Below are 12,500 nucleotides of genomic sequence, written 5' to 3'. Positions count from 1 at the left end.
CTGATGGGGGATTTAAACTCCTGACATCTGGCAACCGCAAGCATTCGAGTTTCTCTAGTTATTATTATATTGCACAGCACTTTGGTCAACCTTGGTTGTTTATAAATGTGTTTAATAAATAAACATTGAACAATTTTATTAGGTATCGTTTTTCATCAAAAAAGGTCATTAAATGAAGTTTTCGTGTTAATGAATTTAACACTATTTGCATTACAGTAGCGAGTGAGAACGGAGGGGAAAATGTGTGTGACGGTCATGAAGACGATGTCAAAAATGCATCTTTTTTTGTAACAGTAAATATGAAGCGTTTCTGGACAAACGTGTTGTTTTTAGGCAGGATGAATCTGCTGTGGCGTGAACGGATCTGCGGGAAAACTCACAGATGAGCACTAATCTGACATTCACGAACACAGCGAGCGCTTCGGTCTTACCTTCACTGCCGTCCGAATCTGTGTGTTTCAGAGAAGTGAACGACATCATGAGAGAAATGACAAAACACTCATCAGTGCTGATCAGAGCGGAGCAGGGAGAATAAATGAGCAGTGTTGGGACTGAAGGGACACGGTGTGGTGGGTCTCACGGGTCGGGTTTGGAGGATTTAAGGATGTTCTGACGGTCGGATCATGTGTGTTTCTCCTTACCTTCAAGCGCGGGAAGCACGAGACGGATTTGCGCTTGAGAGACAAAGTGATTGAGGAGGTCAGATTAAGTACTAACACACTGATCTGAGCTGGTCTGTGCTGGTTTAGTGCGGTTTATACCTGTGAGGGAGTGCTGGTTAACTCCATCTTCTCCTGAGATCTCTCTTTGGCTAACCGCGCCGCCTCTTTGAACTCCGCAAACTTGTCAGCAAACTGCAGAGAGAGAAACCAGCACGGTGTCAGGAGACGAGGGTGTGATCTGAGAGAGGCTCACGCTCTGGTCCGGACTCACTTTGCTCAGATGGGCCTCGGAGGAGAAGCCCAGGCCGTAGACCGTGTTAGCCCGACTGTCTGCCCACTGACCGAACTTGTGTGAGGTTTTGGTGAAGCTCATGTTGGGGGTGATGGTGCTGTTGATGATGGCCTGCAGGAAACACCAGGTCAGCCTGACATCAGATCAGTGCTGGAGACACTACAGGCTTCTAAAGGCACACTTAAGACATTCCGATGAGAAAACAAGGAAGAAACGGAAGGAGACGCAAAGAAATTCACCAAAATCAAAGGCAGTTATGATTAAAACAAGAACACATTTCTGCCAACTGGCTCAGAAAAATACGATTAATTCAAAGTATTGACAGATTTCCAACTTTTGATCAATTTCTCAGAAAACGAGACTTTTGTTCATTTCACATCTTCAGTAAATGTCTCTTAATACAAGCACGTTTAGATATTTGTGCTGGGAAAATACTGAGGAAGATGCTTATTTTTGCAGTGCATGCAACATTGCATGCGACTTTCTGCTCTGATTTAATTTGTGGAAGGTGCGTCACGAGCAAGGCTTCATGAGTTGATGAAAAGCTAGTGAATATTCATGAAAATGTTAAAATACCTGCGTGTCACGTGACTATCAAAGAACCGTGAATATGTCGTTAAATTATCGGGTGACACTTTACAGTGAGGTTTCGATTGTTAACTACACTGAAAACTATCTTCAGTCTTACATTTATAGTAAATTACAGAAATGACGAGTAACGTACTGAATAAAACTGAAAAAGTATTTTTCCAGTAAAACGTACACAAATCATTTTTAAGGTATATATATTTTTTTTTAAACCGATAGTATTTGTTAAAATTAATGCATTGTGAACTAACATTAGCAAACAATAAACTGTATTTTATGTGTGTCCCTGCAGCACAAAAGCAGTGTTGAGTCGCTGGGGGATATTTGTAGCAATAGCCAACAATACATTGTATGGCTCACAATTATACATTTCTCTTTTATGCCAAAAATCATTAGGATATTAAGTAAAGATCATGTTCCATGAAGATATTTTGTACATGTCCTACCGTAAATATATCAAAACTTAATGTTTGATTAGTAATATGCATTGCTAAGAACTTCATTTGAACAACTTTAAAGATGATTTTCTCAATATTTAGATTTTTTTGCACCCTCAGATTCCAGATTTTCAAAGATTGTCCGATCCTAACAAACCATACATCAATGGAAAGCTTATTTATTCAGCTTTCAGATGATGCATACATCTCAATTTCACAAAATTGACCCTTATGACTGGTTTTGTGCTCCAGGGCCACAAATGCTGTAAAATATATATTTCTCATAGTTAGTTAAGTTAACTAATGCATTAAAGCGATGCTTTGATCATTCTCTCATCATTTACTCTTCCTCGCGTCTTTCCAAACCTGCACGAGTTTCGTTCCTCAGCTGAACACAAATAAAGATATAAAAGAACGTGGGCAGCTGACGGTAGCCATTGACTTCTATAGTATTTGTTCGCATGCTATGTAATCAATGGCCAGCAGCAGCTGTTTGGCTCCCAGCATTCTTCAAAGTATCTTCTATATTCAGCAGAAGAAAGAAACTCAGAGTAAATGATGACACAATGATCGTTCTCAGGTGAGCTGTCGCTGTGATGTTAACAAACGGGACTTAATCATTGGAATCTCATGAGGACTAATATTTCATGTCAGCGGGGTTGGGCTGACCTTTGACCCGTCGAGGCTGATGATGCGGTACACGGTGCGTGTGCTGTCGTAGAAGTAGGACACGGTGACAGCGTGTTTGCTGGTGGGAACCCAGTTCTTCTTGGTGCTGGGGTCGATCTGGAAGACGTGCGCTCTGGTGCTGAAGATGGGCTGCTCTCTGCAGGAGACACAGACACACAGCTGCAGTGCATGATGGGATATAATCCCCCGTCACATCAGCTGAGCAGATCCGCACCAATCCGTGCTCAGATTAGGACTCGTGCTGGATTATACAGGATATTAACGCGTTGCTTTAGTCCAGGACTAGAGTTAATCTGTGTCTAAGAGCCGCGGGTTAGTTATCGGTTCATCTGCCAGATCATCGGACGCATGCAAAGCAAAGCCAGCTTCCCTGTTCCTCTGTGTTCAGAACATCTTATCTCACTCCCGGTTAATCACAGTCACAGAGGTCAGAGGTCACGCTCACACAGACAGATGCGGCTCACAGCTGCTGATCCGAGCTCTTCACACCATCATCCCTGGAGCTTCATCTGCTGCTTGTGGCTTCGCTTTCGCTGGATTTGACTGCAGACGGAACGAGCTGAATGTGTGTTAATGAACCGCACACACTCTCATTCAGCCGGTAATTAATCACATTCTCGCTGAGAACGGAAGCGGATCTGTGGGGATCAGCTGAGAGACGATCATCTGAATCACGAGAGAGGACAGTTATGTGCTTACTTTAAACAGTCAGTTCATCCAAAATCATCATGCACTCGGCCTCAAGCCTGTATGAGCTTCTTTCTTCTGTTGATGAATGTGTGCTAATAAACTGTTTCTGTGTGTTTGTGTGTGAGTGTGTGTGTGAGTGTGTGTCTGTGTGAGTGAGAGTGTGTGTGTCTGTGTGTGAGTGTGTCTGTGTCTGTGTGTGTGTGTGTGTGTGTGTGTGTGCATGTCTGTGTGTGTGCGTGTCTGTGTGTGTGTGTGTGAGTGAGTGCATGTCTGTGTGTGTGTGCGTGTCTGTGTGTGTGTGTGTGAGTGTGTGTGTGTGTGTGTGTCTGTGTGTGTGTGTGTGTGTGTGTGTCTGTGTGAGTGTGTCTGTGTGTGTGTGTGTGTGTGTGTGTCTGTGTGAGTGTGTCTGTGTGTGTGTGTGTGTGTGTGTGTCTGTGTGAGTGTGTCTGTGTGTGTGTGTGTGTGTGTGTGTCTGTGTGAGTGTGTCTGTGTGTGTGTGTGTGTGTGTGTGTGTGCATGTCTGTGTGTGTGCGTGTCTGTGTGTGTGTGTGTGAGTGAGTGCATGTCTGTGTGTGTGTGCGTGTCTGTCTGTGTGTGTGTGGACCCACAGGAGGAAATCAGCTCTAATCACACACGACTGATAATGAATTTGACTACAACACACCGAACCATTGTTCAAACACGTGTATGACTCACTGTTCACAATCACACACACAGATAAAAGTCAAACTGGCTGATGAGGCTTTGACATCAGCAGCTCCCCCCCCACCCCCACCCCCCACACAGACATGCACTCACTCACTCACACACTCACACACACACAGACACAGACATGCACTCACTCACACTCACACACACACTCACACTCACACACACACACAGACACAGACATGCACTCACACACACTCACACACACACTCACTCACACACACACTCACACACACTCACACTCATTCACACACACACACACAGGCCAAGGGTGAGGTGGTCCATCTGCTCACAGTGCAGTCACCGTCCCACCAATCACACGCCGGCACGACACAATCACTGCACACACACACACACACGTGACGCCCGGATGCTGAACGCCGCTGCTCATGATGAAGATGAAGATGAAGATGAAGAAGACGAGTGATGCTGCAGATACTGAGCGATGATCATCGGCTCCTCAGCATCCTCCTCCTGCAGCGGACAGGGGATTGATTTGCTCTCGCTCTCGCTCCTGCTGTCTGTCATCACGCTCCGAACTCTGACGTCACGGACAGTACCCGCGTTCCGTCACTTCCGGCTGCTTCTCGACCCGCTTCCATCGCAGACGAGCAGCTTTGCTGCAGACCGAACTCTTCCGCGGCGCCCTCTACCGGACACTGCATGAGAATGAACGAGCCATCATCATCATTAATCAGCTCAGTGATGAAGAGACACTACTTGACTCATTTATCAGACTGCACTGTTCTGGCAATTAACATGAATTTAAAGGTGCGTCCCAAATCGCGTGCTTATGCACTATTCTATGACTTAGTCTTGTAGTATAAACAGTGCGAGTGCTGCATTCACACTGAAGAAGATTCCCAAAAGAAAAAGTGCACTTTAAACACCCGGATGATGCATGAGTGTGGAATGCTGGACACTTCATGCTCTCAACTACGTCACGAAGGGGGAGGGGCTATCAGACTCCGATTATGAATGACAAAATAAACTTATATAATTCATACACTACATGAGTAGTGCATAAGTACATAGTGTATGAGTGCGGCGTTTGGGACGCAGCTAATGTAAATAGTAATCGGGCTGAATAACACTAAATTAAATCAAGGAAACGCCTCAGACCGATAATGCAATTAGCTGGTTAGTGCACCAATGGACACTCTGTACCGCACACAAACTCTCACATGCTCTCAAACACTCTCGCTCTCTTCAAGTTTCTGATTTCACCCTGATCTTCAGTTACTCATAACTGCAGTGACGGGCATCAGCAGGTGATTCAGTGAACAAACCTTTTCTCTGGATCACAGATTTATACAGATATTGGGTTTCTTTTACCCTCTCCTCATAAAAAGCAGTAGCACAGTTTGTAAAAATAAATACTTAAGTATGAATGCTTCTGATGAACAAAGTGCACTTGTGTGAAAAGCTTCTGTGACCCATCACACACATTTTCACCAATTTATATATAATTTCTCTTTTCGTGAAATACTTCCTTGTTACGTCTTTTGATTCAGTTTATGTGTTGTCTTGAGTGGATTAATAAAACAGATTTAAGCAGTTGTGTTGTTCATGTTACAAACTCGTAACAAAAAGTGGGGGCTCGTCCGGGATTTAAACCCAGGACTTCTCTAAATATTTTAGAACTGAGAAAATTTGCAGTTGTAAAATGCTTTTTCTTACATTTTTACACATTTCATAACTATGGGAAACCTAAAAAGGGTCACGTGAGAATCTCTTGCTGGGAAAATGTGAGATTTTAAATGATGTAAAGGTACAAAAAAAATAAAACAGCCATAGAATGTTAAACTGATTTATTGCTGCAACACAACACCCAAAAACAGAATTTCAGAAGCAACCGGATCTTGGAGTGACGCCGCAGATGCCTCAGAGGTTTCATTCTGATTGGTCTCCGAGTGAATATTTGACTTGTGTAGTTTAATGCAGCCCGTAATAAACATCTAGTCTGTTTTCCTTCGACTCGTTATGACCTGCAGCGCCTCTGAGAAGCTCAAGTATCTGTGAAGTATTTTTAGGTTTGGCAGGGCGATGCAAAAAACCCAATACCTGTTTTCACAATGTGATACCAGGAGCACAAACTTAAACTCTGGACAACCTTGCTGTTACCAGGATGGGCTGATAAATCTTCAAGCACAATTAAAATTTCACCTTTTGAGGATGATTGGCACCTGCGAGTAGATGCAACGCGCCTCACTGCATTCTGCAGCTCTCGCAGAAAATGGGACGCCGCGTCAGGCTATTTACAGATAATGCTGAGCAAGAGAAGGTTCCCACAGCTGAAATGACATGAAGAGAGCAACCCGTTCGCCTGTAAAGCACCTCTGATTAATGCAACCTGCAACAAAAAATGGAAATGATGGAAATAATGGATCCAGAGAGCCAGATGACAGCACTGCGTTTGTAAAAATAAATACTTAAGTATGAATGCTTCTGATGAACAAAGTGCACTTGTGTGAAAAGCTTCTGTGACCCATCACACACATTTTCACCAATTTATATATAATTTCTCTTTTCGTGAAATACTTCCTTGTTACGTCTTTTGATTCAGTTTATGTGTTGTCTTGAGTGGATTAATAAAACAGATTTAAGCAGTTGTGTTGTTCATGTTACAAACTCGTAACAAAAAGTGGGGGCTCGTCCGGGATTTAAACCCAGGACTTCTCTAAATATTTTAGAACTGAGAAAATTTGCAGTTGTAAAATGCTTTTTCTTACATTTTTACACATTTCATAACTATGGGAAACCTAAAAAGGGTCACGTGAGAATCTCTTGCTGGGAAAATGTGAGATTTTAAATGATGTAAAGGTACAAAAAAAATAAAACAGCCATAGAATGTTAAACTGATTTATTGCTGCAACACAACACCCAAAAACAGAATTTCAGAAGCAACCGGATCTTGGAGTGACGCCGCAGATGCCTCAGAGGTTTCATTCTGATTGGTCTCCGAGTGAATATTTGACTTGTGTAGTTTAATGCAGCCCGTAATAAACATCTAGTCTGTTTTCCTTCGACTCGTTATGACCTGCAGCGCCTCTGAGAAGCTCAAGTATCTGTGAAGTATTTTTAGGTTTGGCAGGGCGATGCAAAAAACCCAATACCTGTTTTCACAATGTGATACCAGGAGCACAAACTTAAACTCTGGACAACCTTGCTGTTACCAGGATGGGCTGATAAATCTTCAAGCACAATTAAAATTTCACCTTTTGAGGATGATTGGCACCTGCGAGTAGATGCAACGCGCCTCACTGCATTCTGCAGCTCTCGCAGAAAATGGGACGCCGCGTCAGGCTATTTACAGATAATGCTGAGCAAGAGAAAGTTCCCACAGCTGAAATGACATGAAGAGAGCAACCCGTTCGCCTGTAAAGCGCTAGCCTAAAGCCTTGGCGTTTCTCTACTCAGACCTGTACGCAGACGCCATCGGTACCAGAAAGAAGCAGGACGAAGACGTCGAGAGCGTGACCTCCGAGAAATCCTTCCACAGTCAAGCGTCCGACTCTGAGGACAGAGGCTATCTGGAGAAGTTTGTGCTCAAGGCTGAGACTCTGGCTGACGTTGTTCCTGAGACAAGCCCAGAGGAACGGCATGATCCTTTCAGACCCGCCGGGTACGTGGCACACCACAAAGAAGAAGTGGACAATCAGGCAGAAGAGCAGGAAGAGATCACGGATTTCTTTAGGAACAGTGCATCTTCATCGCCCTGTGAACCTGTCAACTTCGAGCAGCTGGAGAAAGAGGAAAAGATCGAAGCTGTCAGGACACCTCAGGTCACTTTCAAAGATGAAGTGCCAAAGAATAAGCCCTCTCATCTACCGTTGGCTGACGACACGGATTTTTCAGATGAGTTTTTACCAGTTGAAATAAGCGAGGATTGTCTGGCGTGGGAGGAAAACTTGCAGACGGTTGTCAGAGCTGCGGTAAAATCAACTTCAACACGCACAAATGAACTAAGACAAAAAACAAAGTCTGTAAGCGATAAAAGCTCTCCAGCACCAATCCAAGCCCAAAACACAGTCAGACCCATAATTCCACACCACAAACCCTTCCTGGATCTGAGCCCGCTGCTGTGCGTCCAGACCGAGGACGAGACCGAAACAACAGAGGTAGAGAACACAAGCGCTGATGCCTCATTCAGCACCAAAGCAGCAGCAGAGGTCAGCAATCAGGACTGTACGATCCCCGGAGAACTTCCCGACGTGACAGACTCCAGAGGACAGAGCCGTGATGATAGAAATCTCACAAATCTGCTGCATGAGGACGCTGCTGAAGCTCCAGCTGCTTCGAGCAAGTCTGATTGGCATCTGAGCCTTGCTGATTCGCTGGCTTGACAATGAGTGATCCGTAAGCATCTGCGTCCATCCTTCAACAAAACAGAAAACGAGCAGAACATTATCAGGAGTCTCTATGTCTGTCGTGATGCATCTGAGAGATTCAAATGGAAAAACAGATAAATATGGTAGGCAGTTCCTGTACAGTATACGGCTGTAGAAGCCTATGATCTGTGTTTGTGAGAGTGTATGTACAGATTACAACTTAGCCTACCTCAATAGCTGAAAACTAGTAAATGACTTAAAAAAGGTATAATGTATCTGTGCTTAAATGATGTACATATGGTTATAATAGTCACTTCTCTGAGTAAAACCATGCAGTCAGTGATGCTGCTCAAGCTTCAGCATATATACATATGTACTTCATTTAAAAATAATCAGTTACAAACACGCGTAAACATTTGCGAATACAATGAATAAAGTATAAATTATTTACTGTTGACATGGTGAATGTGCTGAACTGTCTAAATGTTTCTAAATGTCTTTTTCGTTAGAGACCCAAACTATGCATCAACCAAAAATCAAAATCAATTATTTTCTGAAGCACACGGTAAAGTTCTTGTCTGGATCTTGAGACACCTCACCAGGGGCCCCTGGGCTACAGCATTACGATAGGCCCCCTACCCTAGATATTGTTTTATTTTTATAAATTTTTTTAGTTTCCTGACAATTATGTCGAATTTCTCTTGTTGACATGCCAGTTAACATTTACAACACTGTTCTGCTTAAAATATGAATACAAGTGAATATGCAAATTCACTCTTTGCCAGAAGGTGGCGCTTGTGGAGCAGCAGAATTATAGCCTTCATTTAAAGTAAACACTAGGCTATTACAGGCATTATACAGAGGTAATATGAATTCATTGTGCATTCGGTGGAACATATCAACTATACAAACTGTGTGGGGGAAACCTAAACCGAACCATTCACTTCATATACTACAAGCAGGGCGTCGCTGAAAATGAGTGTCCGAGTTTGTTTGTACAGAATGCTGTTGTCATGGTTGCAAACTCCCATATATATAAATAATTAATAGAAAAATATAATTTATCTGCAGCCAGTAGGCCCCTCCCAAGTGTGTAAAAATTAAACCTTAAACCTTTAAGAAAGTTAATGATATTATTATTTGTCATTAAAGGCACAATATGTAAGATTTTTTTATGAAAATATCCAAAAAACACTAGAACAGTGTTATATATTTTACTGACTTGTGTACTTACATTATCCCAAATGTTTTGAAGAATGTTTAAATCCAGAGAAATAAGCCATTTTAACTAGAAGCGCGGAGCGTGTCTACAGTGTCATTGTGTCGCCTGCCAATGACGTCATAACCCCTCGGTTTCCGGTTTTGTTTTGTAGAAAACATGGAAACACCAAAGATGCTTTAATATGTTGTGTTTTAATATGGGCTTACATTTCTGCCACAATTCTGCGCACGAAAGATCATATTTTGAGCGCACAAAAGTGCATTTTGCACGCACGCGCGATCTGAGTTTGTGGAGAAAATTTTCGTTTCGCAAAGAAAAAAGTCTTTAGAGTGCATGGAAATCAATTTTGCATTTAAAATACGTTTTTGGATGTGTGCTGACCTTCTCTTTTGCACGTGCAACGTTCCACTAGCTTGCTCACCTGATGCCCCCCTCAGTGCTCGCAAAATGCCAACAGCTCGTGTGCTCAACACAACCCAGCGTTACAATGTGCCATAATTCCAGCCAATCAGAGACAGAGGCTGCTAAATTCTGATTGGCTGCCTTGACAACCAGTCACAACATTTCTTGCATTACCTCGACAGCAGAAGGGGACAAATACAGTGCATGCATAATTATTATGCAAGTTGATATTCTGATTATATTTTTTTCCAAGCACATTTTACCAATTCCAAACGACATCAATCTTAATAACTATTATTAATCTTGTATTTAATCATTTATAATTGATATACAATTATTCATGAAAGCTGAAGGCTGAAGTGAAAAATTTATTATATTCAGGTGTGCATAATTATTAAGCAGATTTTCTTTTACAGATAAAATGAGCCAAAAAAGACATTTATGCCATATGCTGTGGCATAATAAAAGCCCCGCTGCTTTACCCCACACACGCACGACCGGAAGCAGCGGAAGCGCTCGACTGTGGCATAATAAAAGCCCCGCTGCTTTACCCCACATACGATTTCTGCCCGAGTCCCGTCGGATTGAAAACGCTAGTCAGTGAGTCTTACCTGCGGTCCAGAACCTGATGCGGAGTCCGGATCCGGATCGGATTCAGTTCCGCCGTCTTCACGTCACATGATCCATGACGTCACAAATCAACTGCATTTGTTTTTTAACAGATGCCTTCATACACACAAGAAAACCCCCTCGTCTAACATTTCACCTCAAAGATTCTGCTAGTAAAAGCTTTCAACCTTTAAAATAAGTTTGTAAATAAGAAAAACAAGTTGAGACCAGTAACTCCCTATAAAACTGTTCTTTGCATGCAAACATTTTTTTTCAATAAAATAAAAATGATCATAATAAGCATAAAATAAATGAGTTCTTCAGTGAAGTCACTTTGGCTGAAATCTGAGTTTCGCAATATTCTGTATTTGATGATTTTATAGTGGTAAGAGTTCAAGAAACATCCTAAGAGACCGCAGAAGTGAATAACAGGCCTCTTTTACAAAGCAATGATCTTTCAACAGCAGACAAAGCACAGATATTGAAATATCAAAATATCTAAAACTGTTCCAACACCAGGAGTCTGTGTTTAAATTCAGAATGTAAAGATACTCACATATACAGCTGTGACACTGACTTAAAAACACACCTGATGAGCCGAGATAATATAATGACAATCATCATCGTCCGTGAGAAATAACGACTGGAACAGAGTGTTGGACAACTGTTATTATTATTAATAATAATCTCTCTTTACACCCAGTGTTGTGTGGACATCTTACTTCAGTACATCATGGTTTTATTGCAGTTCAGAATCGTGTAGAAAACCAAGCGCCTCGTTAAACAGCACAGACCTGCAGATAACCCATCATCATCATCATCGTCATCGTTCCAGGAGATACACATCTGATCCCGCTGCCAGTCGATCACGTTCATCATGAGATTGCAAATAAAAAGTGAATATGATTAAAAATACAACATAAGAATGATGAGCTCCCCAAAAGAGAATGGCTTTAATGACAGATGTGTGATTGAGTTCTGCCGGGACCTCGAGAGACTTCCAACCGGGAGTGTTTACAGTGATGCCATGAAAACATCCAGACGAGAACTTCCTTCCAAACGTGAACAGAGGAGTCTTGAGAAGATTCAGTCAAGCTTATATGTCCATCTCTCTGCCTCGAGACAAATAATCACGGTTGTTCCTTATAAAGACACGAGCAGAACGTCCTCACACACACACACATACATACACACATACATATATATATATATATATATATATATATATATATACATATACATACACATATACACACACACACATATACACACACACACACACACACACACACTCGTGAGCTCACTGTAGTGTGACGTGACAGACGTGTGTTGTAGGAGAGCAGCATAACGTCTTCCTCGTGAACACACAGGTGTTTCTGTGCCGTCAGCGGCAGTGAAGAACATCACGCAGATGATGACCGGCGCTCCTTTACCTGCTGGTGTCCATCGGATCCTCCTTGAAGTTCTCACACTGCTCCATCACTTTACTGCACACACACACACACACACACACACACACACACTACGTCAGACCAGACCAGAACTGCTTCTCTAGGTGTAAAACTGAATGATTACATGAAGACTTTTGAACTGTTCAAACGACTCCCGAATCAGTGTCAGACTCATCACGCACTGGGTTATGAAAGCTTATGCCTCCCTTTATGTTTTTATCAGTGTAATTATGACAGTTTGTGAAAACTGTGTTTTAATGACAATGTGTACTTTGTGTAAAGTCATTACCAAAACTTTAACCCGATAGCTACTGTATCATATGACAGTGAGTGAGTGAGTGTGTGTGTGTGTGTGTGTGTGTGTGTGTGTGTGTGTGTGTGTGAGTGAGTGAGTGAGTGAGTGAGTGAGTGAGTGAGT

At 42.4% G+C, this 12,500-nt stretch overlaps 2 protein-coding genes across 2 annotated transcripts in view; one reads left to right on the top strand and one right to left on the bottom strand.

The window, feature by feature from the left end:
- Window positions 1–2,843, bottom strand: part of LOC107574099 (homer protein homolog 1-like) — a gene marked incomplete at its 5' end in the record, with an annotated part of 9,873 nt that extends 7,030 nt beyond the window's left edge. Inside the window, 3 exons of the mRNA XM_016260567.1 lie at window positions 762–854; window positions 934–1,065; window positions 2,649–2,843. Of these exons, the coding sequence (XP_016116053.1) occupies window positions 762–854; window positions 934–1,065; window positions 2,649–2,843 (420 nt within the window). The remainder of the gene's footprint in view (window positions 1–761; window positions 855–933; window positions 1,066–2,648) is intronic.
- A 4,512-nt stretch (window positions 2,844–7,355) lies between these two features.
- LOC107574098 (uncharacterized) lies at window positions 7,356–8,801 on the top strand. The gene is made up of 2 exons (XM_016260566.1): window positions 7,356–7,367; window positions 7,460–8,801. The coding sequence occupies exons 1-2, from the start codon at window positions 7,356–7,358 to the stop codon at window positions 8,411–8,413; spliced, it is 966 nt and encodes a 321-aa protein (XP_016116052.1). The 3' UTR covers window positions 8,414–8,801.
- The last annotated feature ends 3,699 nt before the right edge of the window (window positions 8,802–12,500 follow it).

The sequence above is a fragment of the Sinocyclocheilus grahami genome, unplaced genomic scaffold, assembly GCF_001515645.1.
Source record: "Sinocyclocheilus grahami isolate Dianchi unplaced genomic scaffold, SAMN03320097.WGS_v1.1 scaffold2116.1, whole genome shotgun sequence".
Classification (NCBI taxonomy): Eukaryota; Metazoa; Chordata; class Actinopteri; order Cypriniformes; family Cyprinidae; genus Sinocyclocheilus; species Sinocyclocheilus grahami.
The sequence above is the reverse complement of the archived record's forward strand: the minus strand, read 5'-3'. Positions and strand labels throughout refer to the sequence as shown.